At 47.9% G+C, this 25,405-nt stretch overlaps 2 protein-coding genes across 2 annotated transcripts in view; one reads left to right on the top strand and one right to left on the bottom strand.

The window, feature by feature from the left end:
* The first annotated feature begins 434 nt into the window (after positions 1–434).
* Positions 435–1,861, top strand: LOC137839781 (uncharacterized). Its single transcript, XM_068649272.1, has 5 exons — positions 435–548; positions 624–679; positions 781–936; positions 1,015–1,739; positions 1,801–1,861. The coding sequence occupies exons 1-5, from the start codon at positions 526–528 to the stop codon at positions 1,810–1,812; spliced, it is 972 nt and encodes a 323-aa protein (XP_068505373.1). The 5' UTR covers positions 435–525; the 3' UTR covers positions 1,813–1,861.
* A 4,898-nt stretch (positions 1,862–6,759) lies between these two features.
* Positions 6,760–25,405, bottom strand: part of bcl11bb (BCL11 transcription factor B b) — a 27,337-nt gene continuing 8,691 nt past the window's right edge. Inside the window, exons 2-3 of the mRNA XM_049757556.2 lie at positions 24,820–25,203; positions 6,760–11,460 (exon numbers count right to left, since the gene is read on the bottom strand). Coding sequence (XP_049613513.1) covers positions 9,401–11,460; positions 24,820–25,203 — 2,444 coding nt within the window. The 3' untranslated portion in view covers positions 6,760–9,400. The remainder of the gene's footprint in view (positions 11,461–24,819; positions 25,204–25,405) is intronic.

The following is a 25,405-nucleotide window of genomic DNA, read 5'->3' as shown; positions in this document are numbered from 1 at the left end:
TCACTTTTAAGCTAGCCATCTTATTTCATTCTGTTTCTCATTGTCTGATGACACCATAGCGCAACTAAAGCACCAAGAACCTTAAAAGTCTGCAACCCGATGAGCTGGAAAACCTCAATGATTCATTTCGCCACATTCTTTCACAATTCATCTTAAAAGCATTACAAGATTTTATCTGCTATACTTGCCACTGTCCAGCGGGTGTCGATAGAGAGCTAATGTAGATGCAGTATTGTGTAATCAACTTTTTTTTTATGCCGAAGCAGTACCCAACTGGTTCAGGAAGCTTCATTTTGCCCGGCACTACCAAGAGGTCCCCCACACAATGAAATGTTTGGAATAGAAAATGAAAATTCAGTAAAAATCATTGATTGACATGCGTGTCTGCAACCTCGTCAGGCCTGCAGGTGAGGCAGCTGTGGCCCGTCAAGCCGAACACTCCTGATTGGTCAGAACTTGCCACCGCACCATTTAAAATGCCTCCCCGGACTTGACCGAGTCACGACTTGCTCCTTTGCTGTCATCATGACTGGTTGGGTGTCTTCTGGGTGAGTGATCAATTGGACTAGTTATGGTGCTGGTGTTGTGGAATTGACTTTTGTCAACTGGTTGTGTTCTGACAGGGCTTTGCTCCTTGTTCTGATGACTGGCGCTGTTCTCTGCCATCCAGTTAGGAAAGGTAAGCTGCTGCTTTTAACAATGTTACTTAAAAATAAAGGCCGACTCTTGGAATGGCAGAATTTGATTTCAAACTGAACCTAAGTCTAAATTTCTGATTAGCTCTAGGCCCCAGGTCTTTCCCGAGCAATCACTACCCACCCCAAACTCTGTTGCACCAACGGCCAAGGCAAGATTTCCCACAGCAACATAGAGTTGCTGAGTCAAGGTTTCCAGCTGTGAAAACTGACGCTGGTTCTGCTGGTGTCTGGAATTATGGTTTGTATCTTTTCTGTTTTGACTGTGCTTTAGTTTTTTGTTTGTTTTCTAATGAATTCTTGCTGATTCTGCTCCCAGGTATTGAACAACCAGTTCCAATTCCTGAAATCCCAAGCAATGCTGAAAACCTTCCCGACATGGTTGACTTTTCAGAGACAACTGATGTGTCAGGTGGTGTTGAAATCCCTGAGTTGCCAGTCACTGACTCTTTGCTACCAGTTGATCCTGAAGGGCCAGGTTCTGTCCCAATACTCCCACCCCCTCATACGGAGTTCCAGCCCGGTGAGCTGTTCCGACTTGAAAAAACCTTTGAGCATGGTGACTATGAATCAGATCACGAGACCCAAGGCGCCCCGCAACCTCCTCCCTTCTACCGACCACTGCCACTTCCTGTGGACTCGACACAAAGGGTCTCACCCCTGCCCCCTGACTTCTTCCCACCACCTAGACCTGATGTGCCTTATCCTTTCGACTACTATTTCTTGATGGGCCACTATCCCCCCGGCACAGCAACTCACTTCAGCAGCTCCTTTGAACGTGGCAGGAACTACAACCAGGACTTCCACTATGAGAAGAGTGCGCAATCTGAGCCCCAATGGCCTCAGGTGAACGCTGCCAGACCCCTCCAGAACCCTGAACAGGATGCTACTCAAAGGCGTGTCCCAAACGACAGACTCAATTCAGCGTCCACCTTTGACTACGGCCATTATAACCAGCCAAAAGTAGAAGAACTACCTCCCCGCTACTACAACACTTACAACCCTCCCCAAGTAAAACTAACTCCTCGCTTCTATCGGAGATGGGTAAGTATTGACACGTGATTGAGTTTGTCTTCTAAGCTTAACCTACTTCTCTGTATTGCAGGGTGGACGCTAGACACCTTGGAATGGGCTTTTGAAATTGAATAAATGGAAGAATCTCTCAATATCTTGACCGTTTTGTTTGCAACTGCTTTGTCCTTGGAACCTACAAAACTAGCATTGGGCTGCTCTCCAAGCTTCATTGGCCTTGGGTGCTAGTCAACTAGCATCGGGGCACAACGTGGCGCTCTATTGCAATGGTAAATGTTACTCTAACATTGTCTTGCCTTTTTGGAATGATTGTTCAACCCAAAATTGAAAACTTAATATATTGACTGTTGTAGATTACAGTTCAAAACTAGATTGTCTATGGCCCTCTTGGCCTGCATTGATACACGAGCGAAAAGCCATTGTAGCGCACATCTGGCTACCCTGCCGGCATCTCTTGACGGATGTGACATTTGAACACGCCGCCAAAATAAAAGCTCGTCCATAAAGCGCGTGGGGGGATGCAATGGGTGATCTATGGTCTGCGTGGCGGTCCCCGGCGAGGGTCCCAATCTGTTAGTGTGTCACAGAGGCCGTTAATGGACAGTGGGCATCCTAATTTATGAAACAAATCACCTTTGAAAGCCCGGCCATTGATCTTTAATCAGAGGCAGCTGTTAATCAGCGTTATGACTCCTCGGTGGCGTCGTCATGCTTGATGCTGCAGTCTGTTCCTGTGCCAGAACAGCAGCATCAGCATCCACTCTTTTTTTTTATTCAGAGGTTGAGACATTTTGCCAGTTAGGATTGGCAAATTTTCCCCAATAGAGAACACATTGTCATACTAATTTCTCTCAGTCGGTGTCCTTCCAATCTCGGTCGAGGAACAATTTGGCATCTGGCGTCACTTGATGTGAAAGGTGGAATGTGGCAGGACTCGGCCATGTGGCAAACAAACACGCAGGCGAGAACGCATTCCTAGCGTGTGACTGTGCAAAGCAAAAGAATCATAAAAATCTGATAAAAGGCAAATGATTTCCTTCATGAAAGACGTGGACGTGGAGTGTTTTATGGCAGCCTCTTAAGTTAATGACACAGAATTAAATTCCCATGGGGGATTGGCCGTCATCACCGTTCAGAGGACGCTTTTCCTTTTGATGGTCATCTCCTGTCAAAATGCTCTCATTTATCTGCACAACTTCACACGCAGGAGTTGAAAAGAAAGGCCTCTCTTCTTTGCATGTTCGTACAATTGTGTGGCGTGAAAGGCTTGTCATTAAGAAAACTCGAATCCTTGCAGTAATAAATCAATTGTGTCGGTTACTCGCTCGGTTAGTTGAATAGTTGGCTAGCTGGTTAGCTGCTTTGGCGGTAAGCTATGTTGCTGGCTAGTTGGTCGAATGGCAAGCCGGTTTTGTCTGGCTACTTTTTTTTTTTTTTTCCCCCCATTTGCAAACTTGAACACCTTTTGAATGGCTTAAGCAAAGATGCGTCGGCATCACATTCCATTCGGCCGCCGCAGCGCTCGGGATTCGTGTACGGACCGGTGAGGAAATCCACCGCAAACGGCTTTGCGTCGCCTTGTGATTAACACACAATAAAAGAATGTGTCAGGGGGAGGGTGGGGGGCTTAAAAGAGCACTAGGAAAAAACTGCCCAGCAAAAGATGGCTACACAACACACTCTATAATTAAGTCTGGATGAAAGCTCATCGCGCTCAACTTCACACACACTTTGTTTTTACGACATAATGACAGTCAGGCCGAAATCAAATGGGGGAGCTTTAATATGGCACCGCCACGCCTGGCCAACAGGGGCGATGCTGACCCCCCCCCCCCCCCCCCTCGGGCGACGTCTACCTGAGACAAGTCCCACCTGGGAGGTCCAGGTGAAAAGCGCTTTTAATGTTTGAAAATGTTGTGGAAACAGTTAGGTTTGAGAAATGACATTTGAAATAAAATGAAAAAACTTTTGGGGGGTCAATAAAAAGTATCCACCGCTCCACAAGGGGGTAGTAAGCTGTCTTTGTCATTCCAGAAACCAACAAGAAGAAGAACATCAAGTGTTGGCCAATCAAATTCTAAACTCCCAAGGTGTTCTGATGGCTAATCAGTCCAAGGATTACACCGATACCACACACAACTCAAGAATTCCTATGAAAAGACGGTAGGAACATTTTGCTTATTTGCTTGTTTGTAGACAACCACGTTAAAACAAACATGTTTTTAGCCACTAGCATCATAGCTGTTATTTATATTGTCCTTTACAAATTTGCACTGATTTGCCATTTTTGTTAGCTAGCTTGCTTGTTAGCTAACTTGTTTTAGCTGTTGGTTGATTGCTTGGTGTGTTTTTTTTAGTAAGCTGTTTGGTTGGGCGGTTTTGTTGGTGGTTAACTGGCTGGCTGGCTGGTTGGTTGATGGATTTGGTTAGCTAACTAGGCGGTTGGTTAGTGGGCCAGCTATTTTTCAGTCCCTCTGTTTGCGTGTTTGTTTCTACCTGTTTGCAGAATGTTGCTACTTTTTTTTCTCCTTTAAAGATGTCTTCCTTTTTTTCTCAAATTTCACAATTTCTAATGACGTTACAATTAGATTTAACACATCATAGTAGAATTCATTATGGTCTTTTAGATAATCACTCCTCACCCCCAAACTGCCTCTTCCACCCTCAGTCCCCACCCAATCAGCCCCATCCCCACGGCCCCACAAAACCCGAACCAATTAATTGCTCGTTATTAAATAAAGGCATTAAGTACTTACATTATTTATTTCTGCCTAATCTGTAAGAGAGCCAGTGTCGTTCCGTCCGGGTTGTCCAGCACCGTAGAGAGTGGCCGTCAATTGATGTCTTTCTAACCTCAAACTGACTCGACACTTTTCTATTATTTTTTGGGGGGGGTACTTTGTCCTGACAGTGATGATGAGCTTTGAAATCTGATGAAAGAATCTGTCCACTATGGAAGGAATGCAGCCAAGATAAATGCTATGAAATAAATGTAGGTCAGTGGTTTTGCCCACCACCGGGGGTTTGGGCTCCTTGCTCAAGGGCACCGTGCTTGTGACCCAGTATCCCCTTGTTGTCCTCAAATGAATGAGGCTTTTTGTTCATGTGGTCACGGTTCTCCGGCACCATCCTAAACCACAGCTGTCAAGTGACCAGCACCCCCTAAAGGACCCAAAAACCGCATTTTTAAAACATTTCCCAAGTGGCAGCATCTGGGCTGGATTTCCTTTCCCAGAGCGCCGGTTGGGCGGGCACCACCGCTCCACCGGGAAGCCCAGTCAGGGCCGGTAGATTAGTACGTGGGCAAGCGTTGAGGGGCCGGCGGGGCCCGCCGCCTGTGATCCGCCAGTAAAGTCGGATCTCTGCGGCTCTCCCGCGGTTCCGTGCGGCCCGGGCGGCGGACCACAGTCCCTGCTGACACCCTGTTCCAACTGGAACATGGTTTTACTCCACACCGTGATTTCCCACTCTGACTTTTAGCGACGGCGGCCACGGTCCGACGCGTGTAAAAAGATGTTTGGGCATTTGCTATCCAGCCGACTCGTAGACTTTTTGTCCTCGAGTTTGGGTTTCAAACTAGGGTTTCATACTAGGGTTAGGGTTTCGAAGTAGGGTTTAAAGATAGGGGAGCCACCCTCGACTCCCCCTCCCTCACCAAATACTCGTTTTAAACTAACTCACTGTTTGGGCAGCCGACCCGTATACTTTTTGTCCTTAATAAAAAGATGATTCGGCTTTCGGGCCCTTTTTTAAAAAAAAAAAATGAAGAGAAAACGTCACGGCCGGAACATTTGTGTGGCCTCTTATTATCTGGCGGCGAGGACGCTTAAAAAAATAGGACGGTTTGGTACGGGAATAATTCTGCCAAATGAAATTGCATGATTGCACGTTTGAGGTCAGCGACGTGATTTACGGCTCGGTCGCAGCGCACAGGCCGAATACAACTTTGTTCTCGGGCATGTCAAGATGGCGCCCCGGAATGTCGGAGGGGGATCGTTTGTCACGGCGAGCTTTTAAGACTTTTATGGTGACCTTTTTTTTTCCCCCGAACATGTGCGGCGAGTCATGCGAGTCCAATTGTTGTGTCAGTAGTGGTGCCACGGCGAGGATGAGACTTGTGTGGGAACATGACATCCTCTCAGCGTGCGCATTTCTGCTGACCAGAAGACCCCAAAAAATCTCAACATGGCACCCAGATGTCAAACCTCTCTCCGCACACACTCCGGAATGTCTCAAAGACTTGTCTCAAAAAAAAAAATCTTGAGCATGGGCAATTTGTAGCTGCGTTTGGATTTATTTTTAGAATATATCTCACCCTGGCAATTATTTCAGCGTGCTGAATTATGTATGATGCCGCCACGCTTCACGCTACCATGTGCCCCGACAATCCCCTTGTTTTTAATTTATTTATTTTAGTGAGGGGCGGGGGGGTCGCAGAATCATTCTTCTACGCTCTATTGTCATTCAGAGGTCGGATCTGACTGATGTTGGCCCGATATCAAGAAATACCTGGAAGGTTCCCTTACTCACGCACCACTGTGGCAAGGCGCAAGACTGTCAAAAAACGAAAAGCTGTGACTCATTTTCGCAGTCGTTTACGTGCCGCCGTCCATCCAGGTCCAAATATTTTAGCCAAATTTGTGAAATTTTAAAAGCTTTTTGAAATAGCCCAAAATGAAGTGCGTTTGTTCTAAAAATTGGTTGTTAAAAAAAAAGTGGTAGGAATTAATGAGAATAATTGTTGTAAATAAGCCAACGCGCTTCGCCGACTTTAGAATTGAGTCATTCGGTTTGTCAGGAAATGGATATAATTAGATTATTTTATTATTGTGTGCGTGATTGCTCCGGTGTGACTGGTGTCATTACCAAAAAAAAATGGGAATAAAAAAATAAAGTGTGATTCACTCTCACGGAACGCATCAGCACCCTCCTCCTTTCCCTCCGTGCGTTGCCATGGGAACCGTGACGACGACGACTCCATCTCGGTGTCACAACAACAACAACAAAAAGAAAGACACCGATGCCGAGCGTGTTCAATCATAGAGCAATTGCAACATTTATTGAAGTGTTGGCTTTCTTGTATTGATTTTTCAACACATTACAAAAATACATATATGCTCAAAACAGCAGGTGTTCTGAGATGACTTTTTTTTTTTGTTGTTTTTTGTTTTCACAACAATGCACTCCCTCCCCCCATTCCCTTCCCCTGCCCTCCCTTCCCACCGGAAATAAAAAGCAACAAGGAAAAAAAAAAGTATTTTTGTACAAAGAGCCAAAGTTGTGAAAAGTGAAATCAGGGTCTCTTGTTTTCTTTTTTCTCTCTTTTTTTTTTTGTATCATCACAAGACCTTCGAGCAACCATCAGGACACGCGCGCATAAAAAACCTAAAACGAAAATGCTCTCAGTAGGTGGAAAAGTGTCCCTGCAAGTCCTCGTTTATTTATTTTTTTTCGGAAACAAAATATGGCACCTGACTTTGACATGATTGTGTAACTTTAAAGTCCCTCCACCGACATACAAGACTTATTATTTGCACGAAGCAAGTACATTTCATGGCTGGCATACTTTCGTGTGAATTCCTGATCAAAATTCAGGGATTTTTTTTTCTCTCCCCCCCGATTGGAACACAAAAGAGGACGAGGACATTTATTAGATTTTTTTTCTAAATGAAATATGGCATCTGCTGCTTTCATGTGGCTTTTGCTGTCTTCACTCCCTCCCGAAAAGAAGATGCGGCCCGTCCAAAAAGAAAAAAAAAAAAACATATTTCATATGCTTCCAATTTGATTTGAATGACTCTTGTGTGCCTGGTCAAGGTCCCGCCGCCAATGCCGCTCACACATCTTCATCCCTCTGCCTTTCATTTTGACAACAAGTCGGGGAGGGGGACTCCTTCAAGGTCACGCAGCCAGATGTGCTCAACATTATCATAACTCCAATCTTTTATTATTTTGCGGTTATTTTCTTGCCTCCGTGTTCATTTTCATGCTGAATGGCTTTTGTTAAACCTCCTGTTACATGACATTGTCAGCCACAGAAGAAAAAAAATGTTACTGGGTCAGTTTGACTTAGGGCGTGTGCAGGTAGCGTGAAATAAATCATTTTCCCGGATGTGCTGATGACACTAATTAAGCCAAGCACACGAAGTTGATGATAAGAAGCTATTTAAAGGCCGTCACGTTGGCCTTGTGTGTGGGAAAATTTCCAATATGTATAAATATAGTCCCAAAAATGATCAACTCAGTTCGAATCAATTTAATTGCAAAAAAAAAAATCAACCTTTTCTGAGTTAAGCAGAAAAATTATTTTCCCCTGCAACGTAATAGGATAGTTAAAGAGGGCGAAGGTGGGCGGGGCCTGAGGCAACAACGCACATTTTTGCACACACGCACGCACACAAACGGAATGACGACGCAAGCAGCTGGTCTTCTTGATTGTTTTTCGTACGCCTCTTTCGGAAAACAGTCGGGGCGCATATATGTTTTTTTTGTTTTTTGATTTTTATTAACTAACCAAAAAAGGTCATCTATTTACATAAACGGGACTGTTCCCCTCTCACGTGGGTCACAAGTAGTTTTAACTTAACAAGCAGACATATTAAATATGGTGGTTCAATCCTACATGGGCAAATGCATTAAGTGCAACTGTTTTTTTTTTTTCTTTCTGAATCGTTTTACGTCCTGGCCGACGTCAAACACAGCAACTGTGTTTGCTTACAATTAAGCGCTTGTTGTCACTTTATAAATGTTTTTTTTTTTTTTAAATCAATTATTGAGCAGTGCTGGAGAGAAGGGGGCAAGATTGTAGTCCGCTGCTGCATTTAGCATATAGAAAACATCATTTACTCACTCACGTGATAATAAGCTTCCTTAGAGGACAAAACTAGATTATTATCATTGTTACTAAGGGTGACTCCTTGCCAATTATTTTTTAGAAAATTAAAAAAAAAAAATGAGCACATTAAAAAAACACACACAAAAGATGTATCTGCACATGCCAAATGTTACCCAAAAAAAAAAACAATAAATACAGAAATTATTGCACAGTAGAAAGGCTCCATGGAATTCCTTAAATCCTCAGAGGTGTCTGGACAAGGTTAAAAGTTTTAATATTCTCAGGCGACAGGGAAATAAAAAAAAGAGAAAAGAAACATCAATCAGTTTAGTTTTTTTGTTGTTTTTGATTTTTTTTTTTTTTTTTTTACGTAAAGAGAGCTTATCCAGCCATGCCCCTTGTTCAAAGTAGTCATAGGAAAGATGTCTGCAGAGAGTCTCAGTCATCCGGGTCAGGGTAATCCTCAAAAGTTGAATCGAGGCAACTGGATTTTTGTCTTAGCTGTCTTAAGATATTTCAACTTTTGATCCAAAAGGATTCTTCAATTGTGGAGACTCTGCACTGTGCCAGTTTGTAAATTTTCAAAAAGTGTGGACGCTATTGCTAGGTAACATGTGAAATTAGTTATGTAAATATCCAAAGGTGTCAGAAAAAAAAAAAAAAGACAATTAACCTCATCACTACTTATGACTGAATTGAAGAAGCCTTACAGACTAAAGTTGAAATCCATTTATTTCCCGGCCAGGAAGAGTCCAGTTGGCGCCATTCAACTTTTGCAGATCATAAGGGGAGACGAGTGCGTGTACATGTGCTCTACGTTTGTGTGTGTGAGAGACGCTTAGCTTCGCTCGGCTTGCTCCAGTTTGACCTCGCTCGCCATCAAATGTTCGCCGTGCCACTTCTTCATGTGTTTTTCCAGCGTGCTGTAGACGCTGAAGGGCATGTGGCAGATGTCGCAACGGTACACCTCCTTGCCGAACTGGCCGTGCGTCTTCATGTGGCGCGTCAGCTTGGAGCTCTGGGCGCAGGCGTAGCTGCACAGGTCGCACTTATAGGGCCTCTCGCCCGTGTGGCTGCGCCGGTGCACCGTCAGGTTGCTGCAGTTCTTGAATACCTTGCCGCAGTACTCGCAGGTGTCGTTGCGCCGGTCTTTGGAGCTGGGCGGCCGGCCGGGCCCCGGTCCGCGCAGGAGGTGCGGCGTGCTGCTCCCGCTTCGGCCCGAGGCGCTGCCGCCCTCCATCAGCTCCCCCGGCGGCGTGGAGAAGCGCAGGCTGCCCGTCTCAGAGGAGGAATGCTCTGAAGAGGTGGCGAAGGGGGACTGGCGTGAGTCCGTGAAGCCCAAGAAGGGCTCCCGGATGAAGTGGCGAGAGGCGGCGTACCCGGCCAGGAGCTGCGAGTAGACGTTTTCCGGCGAGATGAGCGGCAGAGCCGGCGGCAGTTCCAACTGCTCTCGCTCGATCTTGATCCTCTTGTTGTTGTTGGACGGGCTCGGGCTGGTGATGGGCGTGGGTCGGCGCTGGAAGAGTCCCGGGAAGGACTCGACTTCGGATACGCCCATCCTGCCGTTCATCACGGGCCTGGGCTCCGGCTCGTCCGGCTCCCTCATGGGCTCCCTGTCGCTCTGCCGCTCTCGCTCCGGCTCGCCCCCGTTGGTGCCGTCGCCGTTGGGCTGCCTCTCCATGCTCCTCTTGTTGGGGTTCAGTCTGAGATGATTGTCAAGATGGTTGTAAGGGTGCATGATGCCCACCCCGCCACTCTCACCTACTCGCTCGGGGCCCAGGAGCTTCTCCTTGGGAGACTGTCTGGGCCCGTTTTCCCGGTTGGGGTTGAACTCTTGGGAGTCCTCGCTCAGATTGGAATCCGGCCTTCCGTTCCTCAGCTCTTCCTCCTCCTCTTCTTCCTCCTCTTCCTCCTCCTCCTCTTCTTCCTCCTCCTCATTTTCCATCCCCGCCACTCTTCCGTCGCCCTCCCGGAGCTTGTCTTCGCCCTCGCCTCCGTCTCCTCGGTTTTCCGCCTCGGGGGAGTCGCCCATGGAGCCGGACTTGTTGTGCATGTGTGTCTTCATGTGCCTCTTGAGCTTGCTGGCTTGGGAGCAGGCGTGGTCGCACAGGTGGCACTTGTACGGCCTCTCTCCGGTGTGGCTGCGGCGGTGCACGATCAGGTTGCTCTGGAACTTGAAGATCTTGCCGCAGAATTCGCAGGATTTGGATTTCCCCGCTGACTGGTTCTGACCCTGTGAGTCGGGGGGACTGGAGGAGCCGTGCCCACCCTGGGGAGTGGGCGGCTGCGGGCCGTAGGTGAGAAAGGCCGGCGGCTTGGAGCCCGGCTGGAAGAGCGTGGGACTTAGCAGGCGGTGCATGGGTGGCACGCGGTTAGGAGACAAGGGTGGCGTGGGCCCTCCGTTGTTGTTGGTGTTACCCGCCAGCTCCCTCAGACGCCGCGAGAAGTCCATGGACGGGGGCTCCATAGGGGTCAGGCGCATCACCCTTTCAAAGGCACTGGGGTGCTGGGAGAGCAGCCCCATCTCTTCCGGGCCCAGCCGCTCCAGCGGGGGCCTGGGAGGGGGCGGCGGACTCACAAAGGGCGGAGTGGCCGGGAGCCGGGTCTCCATGAAGCCCGGCGGCGGGGGGTGTTCCCTGAGCAAGGGTGCGGCCATACGCAGGAGGTGGAAGGGATTGTTGGTGTCGCCCAAGAAGGTGGGCAGGGGCGAGCGGGGCAGGGCGTCGGCGCCCGGCGGGGGCGGCAGGGCCATGCGGGGGGTGAGCGAGCAGTTGGCCAGGTGGTTGTCCAGGTAGATGCGGATTCCATGAGTGTGCTGGGCGTGCTGGAGGAGAAACCAGGCGCTGGTGAAGGTCTGCTTGCAGCTGGTGCAGATGTAGCTGGATGGCTCGTCTTTGTCTGCAGAAAAGGGGGGGGGGGGCACAAAAGATATTTTGAGTTTATGTCCTTCATCCCAAACATTAAAGACATATTTAAAGCAGATAATACCGGCTAAAAAGACACATGGCTTGTCTCCATTGGGAAGACATTCTGTAAAATTGTGTCTGGGGGGAATTTGACGGTGCGTGCTTCAGTAGACCTCGCTTTGTGCAGCTGGAAGAATAAAAGATGGGGTGAGGGGGGGGGCTGGAGATTGTCTTGCTTCCTCTAATTGATAAATTAATTAAGAGAAAGACTTTTGTCCAGATAGTGTATACGTGTTTGTCCGTTTGTGTGTGCTTGCGTGCGTTTATTGGGGCTAATGCAGATGGCAGGTAGCGAGCGCCCTAAGGCCACCACACATTATGCAAATGTTGATGTCAGCCTCGGCTTTAATATACAGATCCATCTCGTCTGTTCTGTCATTTCCATACGGAGGCGGCAGGGGAAGCGGGGTGGGGAAAGCGTGCAAGGGAAGGGGGGTGGGGGGGGTTAAATATGCAATGTTAATATAAAAAGATGGAGGGGTGATATCGGACAAAAAAGCCAGGCGCACAAAAGAAAGCAGCGAGATGATTGCGTGACACGTTTTGGTGCAGTTGCTGCCGCCGCAACACACACACACATTCAGACGCAGTCCAAGCGCACACGGCGGCGACCCTCATTGACAAATTGCTCGTCGGAGTGACTTAATAAGGCCAAATGAATCGATCAGTCACCGCGCCGAGGCCTTTGTTGGGATTTATCTAATTGAACGCAGACGCTTGCCTCCAAAGGCATCTGCATCTGCTTATGCAGCATCGCAAGCTACCGCCGGCCCTCGTTGGAGGCGTTTGTGGGCATGTTGTCAAATTTTGGGCTTGGATACCAGGAACCCCTTCGGCGCGACTCAAATATCTTCCATGTTGATTTAAAGTGGGACTGAAAGAGGGTAGGCTCGTGTTTCTCCATCCGTGTCAGACAAAGGTCTGACTTTGGACTCGGGTCGTAGTCCGAGAGGCAGAGCAATTGAGGGTGGAACATTGAGATGAGGTGAAAGATGGAAAATGGCAGCTTATACAGCTTTTTTTTTTCTTTTCTAGTAAAATAATTCGTTTGCGTGTTATAATTTTCATTTTAACTCCGTGCTTGTCGCTTGCGTCTGCTACTGGGCGCTGAATGAGCGCTCTGATTGGTTGAGCTCTGTCGGGTGAGGACGGCTTGTGTGTGTGTGTGTTTGGGGGGGGTCAGCAAAGGCTAATGAGGAGCTCATTTACTGATTCTGTCACTTTTTCGCTGCTATTAGCGGAGATCTGTTGCACTGTTTTGGCTGGGAGGGATGCGACCTGACTCCCGCTACTAATGTGTGTGCGCTAGTGGCGGGCGGGCTGCCTGCCTGTGTTTAGTTTGGCTTGGCTTCACACGGCCGCTTGGCAGCTCCGTGCTGGACAGCTTAGCAGCTTGGACGGGGAGACGAGAGCGCGAGATGCAAGGAAGGGGGGGGGAGTGTAAGAGGGGAGACTCGACTTAGTTGGGCACACACACACCGACACACACACACGGAGTGTATTTACAAGCCCCCGAAGACCCGGCGGCTGTATAATCTGATCGCCAAACAAGGATCAATACGGCAAAATGTAGCGAGAGACGTCTTGATTTGTTGTTGTTGTTATTGTTTATTTTTGATATTCCATCCATCACCGCATGCCTACGAGCCAATAAATAAGTTATCCTTCCCTGCCGCCGCCATTGCCTTGCCCCCCCCTCCCTCCCCGGCCGCCACAAATTTGCATCTTGTCATAACTTAGCCCGCCGCGCCATAAGGGAGGTGTGTCAGCTAATAGAGTGACAGCTGATGGCTGCTGCCTAATGACCACCAAAGACACATTTCATCAACTTCTCGAACAAGCCAGAAATGGAGGGGAGGGGGTGAGCGAGGTGATGATAGCGTCGTAAAAAAACCCAGCCCTTTGTGTATTTTTACGATTTCAGCTTCCACCTCAGCATATTGTTGATTTTCAACGAAATGTTTTTTGAGATGTTTTAACAGGATTTCTTGTTTCTTCCTGTTTAGATTGCATTGGCTTCCTGCGCAAGACCGCAAGTAGGAAGTGAAGCATGTCGCTCGGCCGTGTGCCCGATTGCAACCATCTTGGCTTGACCCCATTGCCCCGGGGAATTATCGTAAGTCTATTTTTATTGCATATTGTGCTGTGTAGCTTTCATTACCACTTATGTTTCAAATCAAAATGTATGAAAAATCAAAAATAACAATGCCACACACACACACATGGCTGGAAGGCCTCCTCATTCTTGCCTATTAGTGAATGAAGCGAGTCCGTGACTCATTTTACTTTGCTGCAATTAGAGGCTAAGCTCCGCCTACTGATGACCATGATTAAGTACACAGACATACACATACACCCACCATCAACAATTACTTCTCTAGCGATCTAGCTTCTGAGCTGGAGGCTTTCGGATAGACTGTCCAGGTGCGCGCGTAGACAGGCAAAGGTTTCCCAGGGAGGGAAGAATTAAAAAGGCGAGATCGGCTTGGGAGGGCCACGCCGGGCCGCATGCATCAAAACAAAAGCCGATGGCCAGGAGCCCTGCAGGAAGTAATTAAAAGACTGGCACATGTACACCGGCGCAGTTAAGGTGGGCCGCTAATAACATTCTCTTTCTCCTCCGTTTCTCTTCTTACTCCAACCGCCGCGCCAATTAAAGATCTGAGCTTTACATCACGTTTTATTCCTTCCAGATTGCCTTTTATAGCCGTTATTTTTGCCTTAAAGTACAAACAAAATGCCAGCCAATGGCTATCGACCGCTCGCATATGGCCGCCGTCGAGAAATGGGAGCGAGGAGCGAGTCGAGGAGGAGGCGCTGATGGTTGGGGGAGCGGGAGGTAGACAGCGGGCATATGGCGCAGACATGTGGATTTGTCTTTAATTTAGGAATTCACATATGCCGTCGCTCCCGCCATCCTCGCCTGTGTCGCAATCCCGCGCTAATCCACGCCGGAAAGCTACCAAATGGAAGCTCTCATCGTCCGTGTTGATTGCACTCTCCAAACTTTGTTTTGGAGGTCCGTGGCATTTTCGGGCTGAATAGTGCAAAAGCCGACATAGCTACGATGCAAAACGTTTACTGGGCAGTCATAGAAGATCAAAATGTGTGCGTGGCTGTGTTTGTGTGGCATTCCCGGCGGGTTGCAGGTTGGCTGCGCCATTCCGACATTCCATCAAGGGCGACGCGGCACAACACATTTACACTCGGAACAAAGCCGCCTGCAGGCGAGGCCGCTGGGACGCCAACCTGTCCCCGCCGGCCCCTCCCCATCTCCAGCCTCCACACACACACACACACACACACACGCGTGTACACACTAGGGGGAACGCACTGTGCACCTGTCAGGGGTTAGCTGACACCTCTCCTGCTGGCAAAGCAGCTCCTCATTAGCATGGCTGTGATCTAGGGGTCCCCGGGGGGTCCCAACCTCCACACCTCGCCCCTGTGCCCACCTCTACACCTCTGCTCCTCCTCCTCCCTCCTTGGGCTCCCACTCTGCTCTGATGGCTTGTTTGTCATAAAGGCGGCTAATCAAGGGGGCCACGGGGGCCGGGCAGATCAACCGGGGACGGCGAGCTGGGGTGAGGAGACGCCACTGCCGCCGCCTTGGTGTGTGTCCGCTGGCTGTCACGTGCATGGCATGTTGGGTATTGGGGAGGGGCGGGCGGGATTGGTACGGGACGGGCCGAGACGACAGTAGCAGGCAGGGGGTGAGGCACTCGCACAGTGGGGCTGGCTCCATGTTAAATGGAACCAGCTTCAGCTTGCTAACCATATGCATCTGTGTGTGTGTCTGTGCGTTTGCGCGTATTTGTGTGTGTGCAGCCAATATGAGCGACTGACAGCACAAAAAGATTTAAAGCTGTCAACATGGTTGCGCTCGCCACGTATGACTTCGGCAACACTACACGGCACGTTTCATTCAGGCTCGACTAATTTGCGACCTGGTCGGGGAGTCGTCATAGAAAGTCAAAAACAGGAAGTGCAACACAGAGGTGAGGTTCCCCAAACTGTGAAGATTTAAAATTTCAAGAGGTTTTGTTGTGATTCAGTCTGACGGTAAAAAAAAAAACGAGTTTGACAAGCGCATAAAAATGCAAAACATAAAATATTAGGGTGGCATTGGCGAGGCGCCGGAAATGAGAAGGCCACCTCAAGATAGTGCAATACGTTTGTGCGGAAAGGAAATTAAACTGTTCATTTGCTTTCGTTTTTGCCAAGATGGCGCGTGTACGCCGCCGGAGGCGACGCGGCCCGTCTAGGCGATGACAGCCAAAGCGGCCCGGCCGCAGCAAAGTGTCAAGTGAAAACTGCCACTAATTGAATTGGAAAGTTGGAAAGTCATGAAAACGCGATGAGTCAAGACCCCCTCCGTACGCCACCCCCCACCCGTGGGTAAAAAAAACCCAAAATGGGTCTAAAAGAAAAAGTGCCTTTTTTATGTAGCACGTCTAATCTGTGTTCCAAGCACCCCTGGAAAATGACTAAAATGAACCAAGATGTCAGACTGTTTTTTCGGGGACCTAAATTCCCAAACTCCCTGAATCTGCCATTCCAAAGCAGTCTGGCTGGGAGAGACGGCTTGTAATTGGTGGAGAACCAGGAAGTGCACGACCTGTGGGGTCTGCCGCCGCAAAATTGCGAGGACGCTCGGCCCAAAAGGAAGAAGAAAAGAAAATTGGCATCTGTTGAGGAAGCCGAGGGAAAATGCTTTTATCGCCACCGCCTGCCATTCTATTGTTAATAACGGAAACACCGCCACTTAAAGACGGCGTTGTGGAGCCGCGCAGCGGGCGGCGGCATCAAGGAAACAATGGCGTCATCGACGGCTCTGACAAAAAAAGCCGCATCTTTAATAATAACAGGGAGGCGCAACAAGCAGAATGTGAAATCTTCCCCAGGAAAAGGTCACCCTCCGCTGGGCCTTTTAGTTGCCTTTGAACGGATAAAAAAAAGCAGCTTTGACGACTTTGAGCGTTTTCCATCCAAATGAGCTTGAGCCCAGCCCCTGAGGGACGCCCGCTTTGTCCGGGCTGTCGCTGTCCCTTTCACCGCCGTTGCGTTGCCTTTATTGACTCCGACGTGCTAATGCCGCTTAGACGGGTTGTTAGATGTTCAGAGCGAAAGCGCCCACGCCTTCCCCTTCTCGGGGAAGAGCCACAGAAACTTCCAGCGCAATTTCAATAGGCCAATTTCTTTTGATTGACTCGGACGAGGCAAACATAGTTTCCTCTTGTGGTTCGACACATCCTCCAGACCCGTTTAAGCATCTTCAGGCGCTTGTAATGTTGCCCAGCTGGCTCGGACACTCGCGGTTTACACGCAGCCCGCAAGAAGCCTTCGGCATCTTGAGTAAATACAGCGAGTCGGTCCCTACTTAGTTCCCGAACACAGTCCCCCCCAAGTTTTAAAACTTGTATTAGTCGAGATGCCAATTTGCCAGTGAGCTAATTAGCGCTAGTGCGCTAATGCAAAAAACAAAACAAAAAAAAACAATGTGACGTGATTGCGATGCGTTCCGCTCAAGCGTAGCGCCAAATTGCAGCCGGCTAAATGTTCGCTAAATTGATTAGCGGAGTGTCGGCAAACGTCCCCGCTAATCAATTAATGTTTTTTTTTTTTTTTTAAAACAATACCCCTAATCAAGTCTTATTCACTCGTCACTTTAAAGATTTTGCTTCACGGATCTCATGTGCGACGTGACACAAAACATTCGAGTGGCGGCGATACAGCAGTTATCAATTTGTGGCGTGGAAATGAACTGACGTTAGCCATGCTAGTAAACTAGCAAGCCGCTTTGATATAGCCAGCGTCTCGTCTTTCTTTCTTTCACCAGCTGCGGTCGTGCTAAAAAAACTCTTCTAGCAGCTCGCAAACGTTCTTTTTAATTCACGCCGCTACCGTTGGGACGGTTCCGTCCGTTGGGTCGCCGTTATCGAAGTCCACAACGACGGCGCTCGGTTAGCATCGGTTGCCTTGTTTGGCGACTCTGCCGTTGGTTCCCATGGCCCGCTGAAAACACAAACATCTTTCATCTGGCGTCTTTTGCTTTTCACGCCGCGGGGTCCTGAAACCTTCCCAGGTGCGTCCAACTGCCTCACCGGCGCAAATAGAGACATGCTCGTCCCTCGGCGCGGACACACCCTGCGCATAGTTTTCCATAAGAGTGTGCGTGTGTTTGAATATGTGTTTGACTGGTCTCCGTTTGGCCTCGGGGCCTCCCTGGAGAATTTTGTGTGGCCTCTCTTTCGCTCTCTCAATTGGTTCTCATTATCTCTCTGTCTTTGCGGCTGTTATCACGCTGATACATTTCCTGCTGTTGGCACGGCTCCTGCATAGCTGATGGTTAAAAGAAAGCTGCTTTCATCTCGCCATTGCCTTTAGGACACACACACACACACACACTCACACACACATGCACGCACGCATACGTATACAAATGAGCAGGGGTGGCTTGGTTGGGGCCAGCATTGCCCCCGCCAGACCACAGGCCCAGACAAGCTCCACTGGCACACATCAACCTGATAGCATCTCCACTTTATTTCATTTTGGAAAAGACAGGAAAGGGGGTGGGGGGGGGAGGATTTTTTAAGTCCGACGGGTTCGTTTAGGCAGGCAGACGTGGCACGACGCGACACATGTTGTGTTGTTCCGCACTTAAATCATTGCGCCCGCCTAATAAAAAGCAGATTTACATTTCTAATGAATAAAGCCAGCAGTCAAATTGTCCTCATAATCCTCTTATTTATTTAAATAACCTCCACACAAGTCCTCTCACTCACACACACCCCAAAAGGAAAATATAGAAAACATGCAAACAGTTTTAGGGCTGTAATATTTCCCAGATATGTCTAATCATTTCTGCCCACCCTCGTAAATTTTAGAAGCGCTCGCAGCCACAACAAAAAGGAGATGCTGCTTTTTATTCTCAAATAAGTCACTTTAGTATGCACTTTGTGCTTCTTGCCTTGTTTTTTTTTTTTTTTTCTTGATTTTATTTTTTCCATTCAGTTACAAGTTTTTGATGTGACTATATACATACAACTTTGCTTAATGCTAACACACACATTCCAAAATGCTATCATCGTGCTAACAAAAGTAGCATGCAATCCATATTTGAACACGAATACTTGCAGGCACATATTTTTGATCCTCTACGACTGAGTAGGTGCTGCACAAATTCTTAACATTGCGTTCAATTATGTCACTACTGTATTGGTAAAGTACAAAATTATAGAGCGCTGTTTTCCTTGTTAGTTTTGTAGGGGGAAGCTCGTACTGACGAACGCGTTCCCAATAAACCGGCAGCCAAATAGCACAACGAGGAATTTCCCCGCTGAGATGTTTGCATTTACCACCATCTTGCGTTTTTGCGTCACCGTAATTGCACAAGACAAGTAAGTGGATGCAGTGAGGGAAGTTGTGGAGGGGGGGGGGGGGGGGGGGTATTATGGGGTGGGGGGTGTAAGTGCAGCATGAAAAGCTCTCAGCATCTTGGCGGCGGCTAAAAAGCCAAATAAACGGCGTCACCGAGCGGGGCGCTAATGAGATAAGAGGAGGAGGAGGGCGGCGGCGCCGACGTGAGGAGGCGCGAGGCGGTCCGAAGCGCTAACAAGACGAGTCGCTTCCTTTTTTTCGCAGCCGCTAATGGCGCTAGTAGGACCCCACAATTGCACATCATATTCGGGCTCTCGGATTTGCCGTAATGGCGGCGTACGAAACAGCAAGGCAGTTGCTTACGAGTGTAAAAATAAAGTTGGCTTATTCTTATTTTGTCCTAAAAAAATTAGTTTTTTCGCAGTATTAAAAAATTGATTGCAAAAAGATATCAGGATTACTTTTTTCTAAAATATTCAGTTTTTATTTCTTGTAAAATATTTACAAGTAATAACATTAGAAATGTATTTTTGTAATCTTACTTAAAATCGTGACGTTAATGACTATACGACGATGACATTTATGTCCTAAAATTGTAGATTCTACTTTTTTCCTTATAAAATTAAATAAGAAATTTTTCGGGGTACAATCGCTTTAAAGTTTTTACATGTAAAATTTAAACATAGAATGGGTGGGGCTGAGGCCACAGCATTTTGTTTTGTGTTGAACGCAGCAATTGTGTGGGGGAAAAGAAAATTGGGAGGCGCGAGCTTCTCTTAATTCTACACCCCCCCCCCCCCCCTCCCTCCCTCCGGAGCAGAGAGTGCACGCACACATCTGGAGCGCGCGGCACATGCTGCAAGTTAGCGGTGGCGCTCGCACTCCAAATTAGTGGCCACTTTTATTCCCCCGCTGTGGTAGGAAAATATCAAATCTGCTGCCATATGAGTGCCATAAAGCTGCTTGTGCTCCGTTTGATGCCTTCATGTGGGACTCCTTAACTCTTGTGCGTGTGTGTGCGCGTGTGTGTGTGTGTGCGTGTGCGTGCACGTTTAGTGAATGTCGGTCTTGTCAGCGTATTCAAGCGTGCATTTTTCCACTGGTGTCTTTTCTTTATGGCTTTTTAAGCTCGTCAGATTTAACCAAACGTGTGATGCTAATTTCTCTTAGCTCGTCCAGTGCGTTTCACATTGCATGCTAGCATTAAGCTAACCAAATGTTGTGGTCGACGCGCTGTATTTTTGGTTCTCTTTTGTTTCACGGCTGAGTTGATAAAAGTAGCATCTGCGTAATTGCTGCGGTATGCTATGCTAATGTATGTTAGTCAAAATCGACTGTATGCCGTTCTCCCCCCCCTCCCCGTGTGAGTGTGTGTGTCAGGTGCGCACATGCAGGCTCATAGACCGACATGACCCCATTGGATGGAGCCTACTGCACCTACACACACACTCACAAAAGAGGCAGACGTCCCCCCGGGGTGGTCCCGTCTGAGGGTCCGCATGCAGGCATCAACATGCTCACTGCCGTTTTGGGACATGGCTCATGAGCTCATGAGTGCAGACTAAAATTGACAGTGTCGCTTAGCTTTGTTTATGCTGCTAGGAAGTCCGTTTTTTTTTTTTTTTTTTTTTTTTTATAGCAGTGTTACTTTCAATGACATTAACAAAAAAAACTTTATTCTCGTAATGTTATGATTTTAATTAATTCATTAAAAATTGTTGAACGTTCAAAAACATTGGCCATATACATACATAAATCTGTATATATTTATTTAGGTAAAATGTTATTTTTGAAATTTAATTTGTCTTAAATTATTGAAAAAAAACATTTATTTGAATATCATTATTTTTTAGCAGTAATACATATTGTCGTACGTGACGTGCCGATTTATTTCTTACCGGTATTATTTTGTAAAATTTTCCTGAAATAAGACTTTACAATAATACAGTGCTTATTTAATATTTAAATATTGTGACTTTGTTGCTTAAAAATCCTGCACATTTTCTTCACCATTTTCTCAAATAGTCGTTCCCTCCTATGATGCCCTATCACTCCCCCCCCCCACGGATCGCGTTGAATTCAACCCCGAGAAAAAAAAAAAATCCCAGCCAACCTCGACACGATTCCCAAGTTGTCGTCCGAGTTTGTGCGCGGCCTTATTGGTGTTTACTTCCTGTTTACGCGTGTGCCACGTCGTCCTCAAGGAGGTCAAAACATCCCCCGAAACGCGTGCGCTCCCCCCATATGTCATGCATGCATTCCGATTGAACATGTTTTTCTCGATTTAATCTGCCACTTGACAGCGCACACACACACACACGCGCAGTCCTCCACATTTGTAGCTACAAAAAAGGCATTAGAGTGAGGTCGGAATCATAAACAAGTTGGTGTTGCTTGTGAAAAAAAAAAAAATGCTTAAAATGGAAGCAGCGTACTCTCTGCGCTCCCCACTGACTCACGCACACACACTAAGAGAGAAAACCAAAATAGACGCACAAATGCCTCGCAGCAGACGCAAGATGGATACACTGGCGCGCTTTCAAAACACTCGATTTTTGTAAACACACACACACATGTGCTGATCACACGCACGCAAACACACACGAGTGGCACCACGTTCACCCCGAATGGCAAGCCGTGAGCTTGGACATCAAAATGAAGCAACTTTCTTCTGGGGGTGAAGAGGGAGGGAGGGAGGGGGGGTGCTGAAGAAAACAAAATCATCGGGAGTAATTAACGCATTTTCATATGCAAATGTGATTAATGCAAAACTACAAAGTCATTATGCAAATGAGCTTTTCCTTGAGCCTCTGTACAAATATTCGCCGCTCAAAATCAGGGATCAGTCTCGCCATCTTTTTTTATCTAACACCCCCCCACCCCATACACACACACACACTCTTCCCCTCGTTCTCGCTCGCTCGTAGAGATAATACATAAGTAGCATGTGAAGTTATTGGCGAGTGTGTGTGTGTGAGAATGTGCGTGCGTGCGCGCGTGCCCGCCGCCTTCTGATTGCGGGGCTGCTCGGCACTGGAGCGAGACAAGGAAGCGGGCGCACAGGGGAAGGTATGAATATGCAAAAGGCTGATTGCTTTTCATGATTAAAGCCTATTTAATATGCAAATGAGAGCAAGCCAGGTGATTAAAAGAGCACTGGGTGGTGGGGCACCAAAAAAAAAAAAAAAATCACATTCACCGTTTGACCTCTTAGGCCGGCAAAAGTCATTTTTACTTTTGGCTTCACTCTATAAAATATCAATTAGGCGGGGGGGGGGGGGGGGGGGGGGTGTCAATGTTGTGATATGGTATCTCAGAGTACTGTGATTTAAAAATATCGATGCACAGAAATGTATCACTTTTGATCATCTATTAAAATCAAATCACAAATGATCGCAGCAAATATCACCATTATGATTCCCCTTCGAAGCAACATCGATGCGGATGGCCCCAACAGTCCGGGCAACTCAAGTGGGTCGCCCCGCCTACGCCACCCGACGGCCCCTCCTCCTCCATTCCCAAATGAAGGAGAAAAAAAAAAAAAGTTGACAGCCCGTCGACGCCAAGTGGACGAAAAGGCGGCGAGAGAGATGTTTGAGGATGTCGCTGTCACCACCGCGTCTTATGAAATATTCACCCCGATCTCTTTTGCGCGCCGTGTGTGTGTCCGCGCACGTGTGTGTGTATATCTGGGCGCTTGTCACGTCGTGATGGCGCGCCTCAAAGTGTTACGGGGGGGTGCGCCGGTGGCCGTCCTGGGAGGAGGTTCAAAGCCGGGACAGGCTCATCTCGGGTATCATCCTGACACGCCACGGTTCTTCACAAACGCGCACGGGAAATATTAGCATAGCAACGCTGGCCCGACCGCCCGCCCGCTCCCTCGCACCAGACAAAAAGGCCAGACAGGATGTTGTAAAAGCAGGTGGAAAAAAGACGGCGAGGGCCAAGGGGTGAGCACATGTTCGCCGTGTAGGCTGCAAACCTCAGCTGTCGAGCAGACGGCCCAGGTTTCGCGCATGAGCCGCTAACGCTTTGCTCGTCCATAATTGGCCCTCGCTTCATTCGTCCAAGTTGGCCTAACAAACACTCACTGCTCTGCTCAGCAGCCACACACACACACACACACACTCGCCAGTCCGGTAGGGTTTGTTAATCTGGTCGCAATATATTTGTGGCACCTTGACAAAAAAACAAAATCATTTTTCAATAAACAAAAGACAATGACAGGATCTCCTCTAGGTAATTAGGCGTCAGTTGAGAACAAAACTCGCGGAGCAACAAATACTTTAAAAGGAAACACCGACTGGCCACTTCATTAGGTACACAGACAAATGAAAAATAAAAAAAAGATAATAATGCTGAGTTTTGATAGAGACTGTCAGAGATTGGCCAATCGTGTGGTGTCATTTTAGTTAGCATCACAGACAGACTAGCATCAGCTTGTGCTCATTTACTTTATGAACTAATTGTAGAGCAGCTAAAAATAACCAGACAAGCTGGAATACCTCAAAAGTTACTCATTAAAAGATTTCCGGGAAGGAGCGAGGAATTTTTTTTTTTTTTTTTTCCCGAAGTGACAAGCGATGTCGATCGAGGAGCTGTCGTGCGCTGTTTATGAAATAAACATGGAAATATAAAAAGAGTTCGTCACGGGCGCGCAGCGCACACTCACATTCATGCAACGTCTAAAAATGTGCTCGCCGTCTTTCACAGGAAGGCGACGTGCGAACCTCAAGAAAAATACATTTCACAGGCCGTGGTGTTTATGCGCGCGTGAAATGAAATGTAAAATAATTGCAAAAAAAAATATACGGTGAAAATGGCCGCAGCTTGTTTTATAAATAGTTATAAAATATATAGAATGTAACATTTGTCATCACTGGGATAAAATCAATGCGTTTTGATTTGTGGCTCAAAATGACGGCTGTGTGTGACTAATTTAACGAGCAGCACATTTTTACCGTCCTCTCTCCGAAACGAGTGTGACATCACGTCTGTGCTAATTGTTTCCGACGTGGAAATTGTAAATTATCAAAGCTCCCGTAGACGTAATCCCCCACCCGGATGGCCATCGCTAACTTGACTCCCCCCCTCCCCACCTAGCGTGATCAGATTAAGAATCCCCTTCCCCTCAGCACGATGAATTTTTATTTATTAGCTCGTTTATACGAAACGATGATTGTTTTAAAAACGGCGGCGGCTGCTGCATTTAGGGAGCGTGGGAGGCGGAGGTGTCCTACTCATCACCTTCTTCCTCACCCTTTACAATTGGTTTTAACTCAAGACCTCCCGCAGGCCTGTGTGGGTGTGTTCGTGCGTCCCGTGCATGTAACACAACACACACTCTCACACACACGCACACACAAACACACATACTCAAGTCAGGCTAATGAAATCATCTGTGGCTACATTAATCCCTCCTGAAGGCCACAGTCAAAATAACAGGGATTCTTTTAAATGCAGCTATCTTGCGCAGACAGGTGACACACACACACACGCACACACACATTCTAAAAAGAAGCTTATCGAAGCAGTTTTCTGATGTGTACCAGCCAAAATGCCCTCGCAAAGGAAAAAAATGCCGCCTTTACAACAGTGTGATGTCAAAGTTTGTAGCACACAACCCAAGAGAGCTTTCCTAGCATTTTACATGTCAACCAGCCAAAATGTCCCTGCAATTAAAACGTCCACAAGTGCGTGTGTGTTATACATACTGAAGTCTGAAAGTGGCCAAAATGTCTTCATAATGAACAGTTATGCCACAGTGACAGAAAGAAATGTGCGGAGGGAGTTTTCCGGTGGCCACCAAACAAAATGTCCTCGCAACACACACAAAAAAAAAAATGCTCAGCTATGTTATCCGCACTCGCGATGAAAAATGTCAGACAAGTACAGATGTGTGAACTCATACCTCCTTTCTCTTGTTTAGGGCAGATCCCCTTGGCCGGAGTCAGCCTCCTGTGGGCGTCGTCGTCCCTGCAGGGCGTCACCTGCACACCCACCTCCACGGGCAGCATCGGGGCTCCCCTCCCCATCTCCAGGGCGTGGCCCCGCGGGGAGATGGGGATGCTAGCGGCACCGCCCGCCTCCCCGGGCTTGGCGGAGAAGGAGCCCGGCGCCCCCTGCGGGGGGCCACGGCACAGGCGCCGCTTGTGCTCGATGAAGACCAGGATGTCGCCCAGCGGGAAGTTGGTCTGGCACTGGCCGCACGTCAGCAGGTCGTGCTCCTCGGGGCCCCGGAGCGCGGCGGCCGGGACTGGCGACGGGGATCTCGCCGTGGCGTCATTGGCGTCGGCTGCGGGAGGAGGAGCACGACAGTTGAGTTATTCTCCAAGATGGAAAACTGAGAAAAGAAGACTGCAAAAAAAAAAAAAAAGGTACCACAAATGATCACAATGTGCGTTGAAATCGAAAACAAAGGGGATTGGTACGCAGCCCAATTAAGAAAATGTTTTGTAGTTGCCACACTATGCCACACGATGGCAGCATGCCACTTC

Source organism: Syngnathus scovelli, chromosome 20, assembly GCF_024217435.2.
Source record: "Syngnathus scovelli strain Florida chromosome 20, RoL_Ssco_1.2, whole genome shotgun sequence".
Lineage (NCBI taxonomy): Eukaryota > Metazoa > Chordata > Actinopteri > Syngnathiformes > Syngnathidae > Syngnathus > Syngnathus scovelli.
Note: the sequence above shows the minus strand (reverse complement) of the source record. Positions and strands in the feature narration are given on the sequence as shown.

Excerpts from the sequence above, each read along its gene's own strand:
- LOC137839781 (XM_068649272.1), top strand. The coding sequence starts at position 526 with ATGACTGGTTGGGTGTCTTCTGG. Across the intron at positions 680-780 it reads CTGCCATCCAGTTAGGAAAG|CTCTAGGCCCCAGGTCTTTC; the intron begins GTAAGCTGCTGC and ends ATTTCTGATTAG. Across the intron at positions 937-1,014 it reads TGCTGGTGTCTGGAATTATG|GTATTGAACAACCAGTTCCA; the intron begins GTTTGTATCTTT and ends TTCTGCTCCCAG.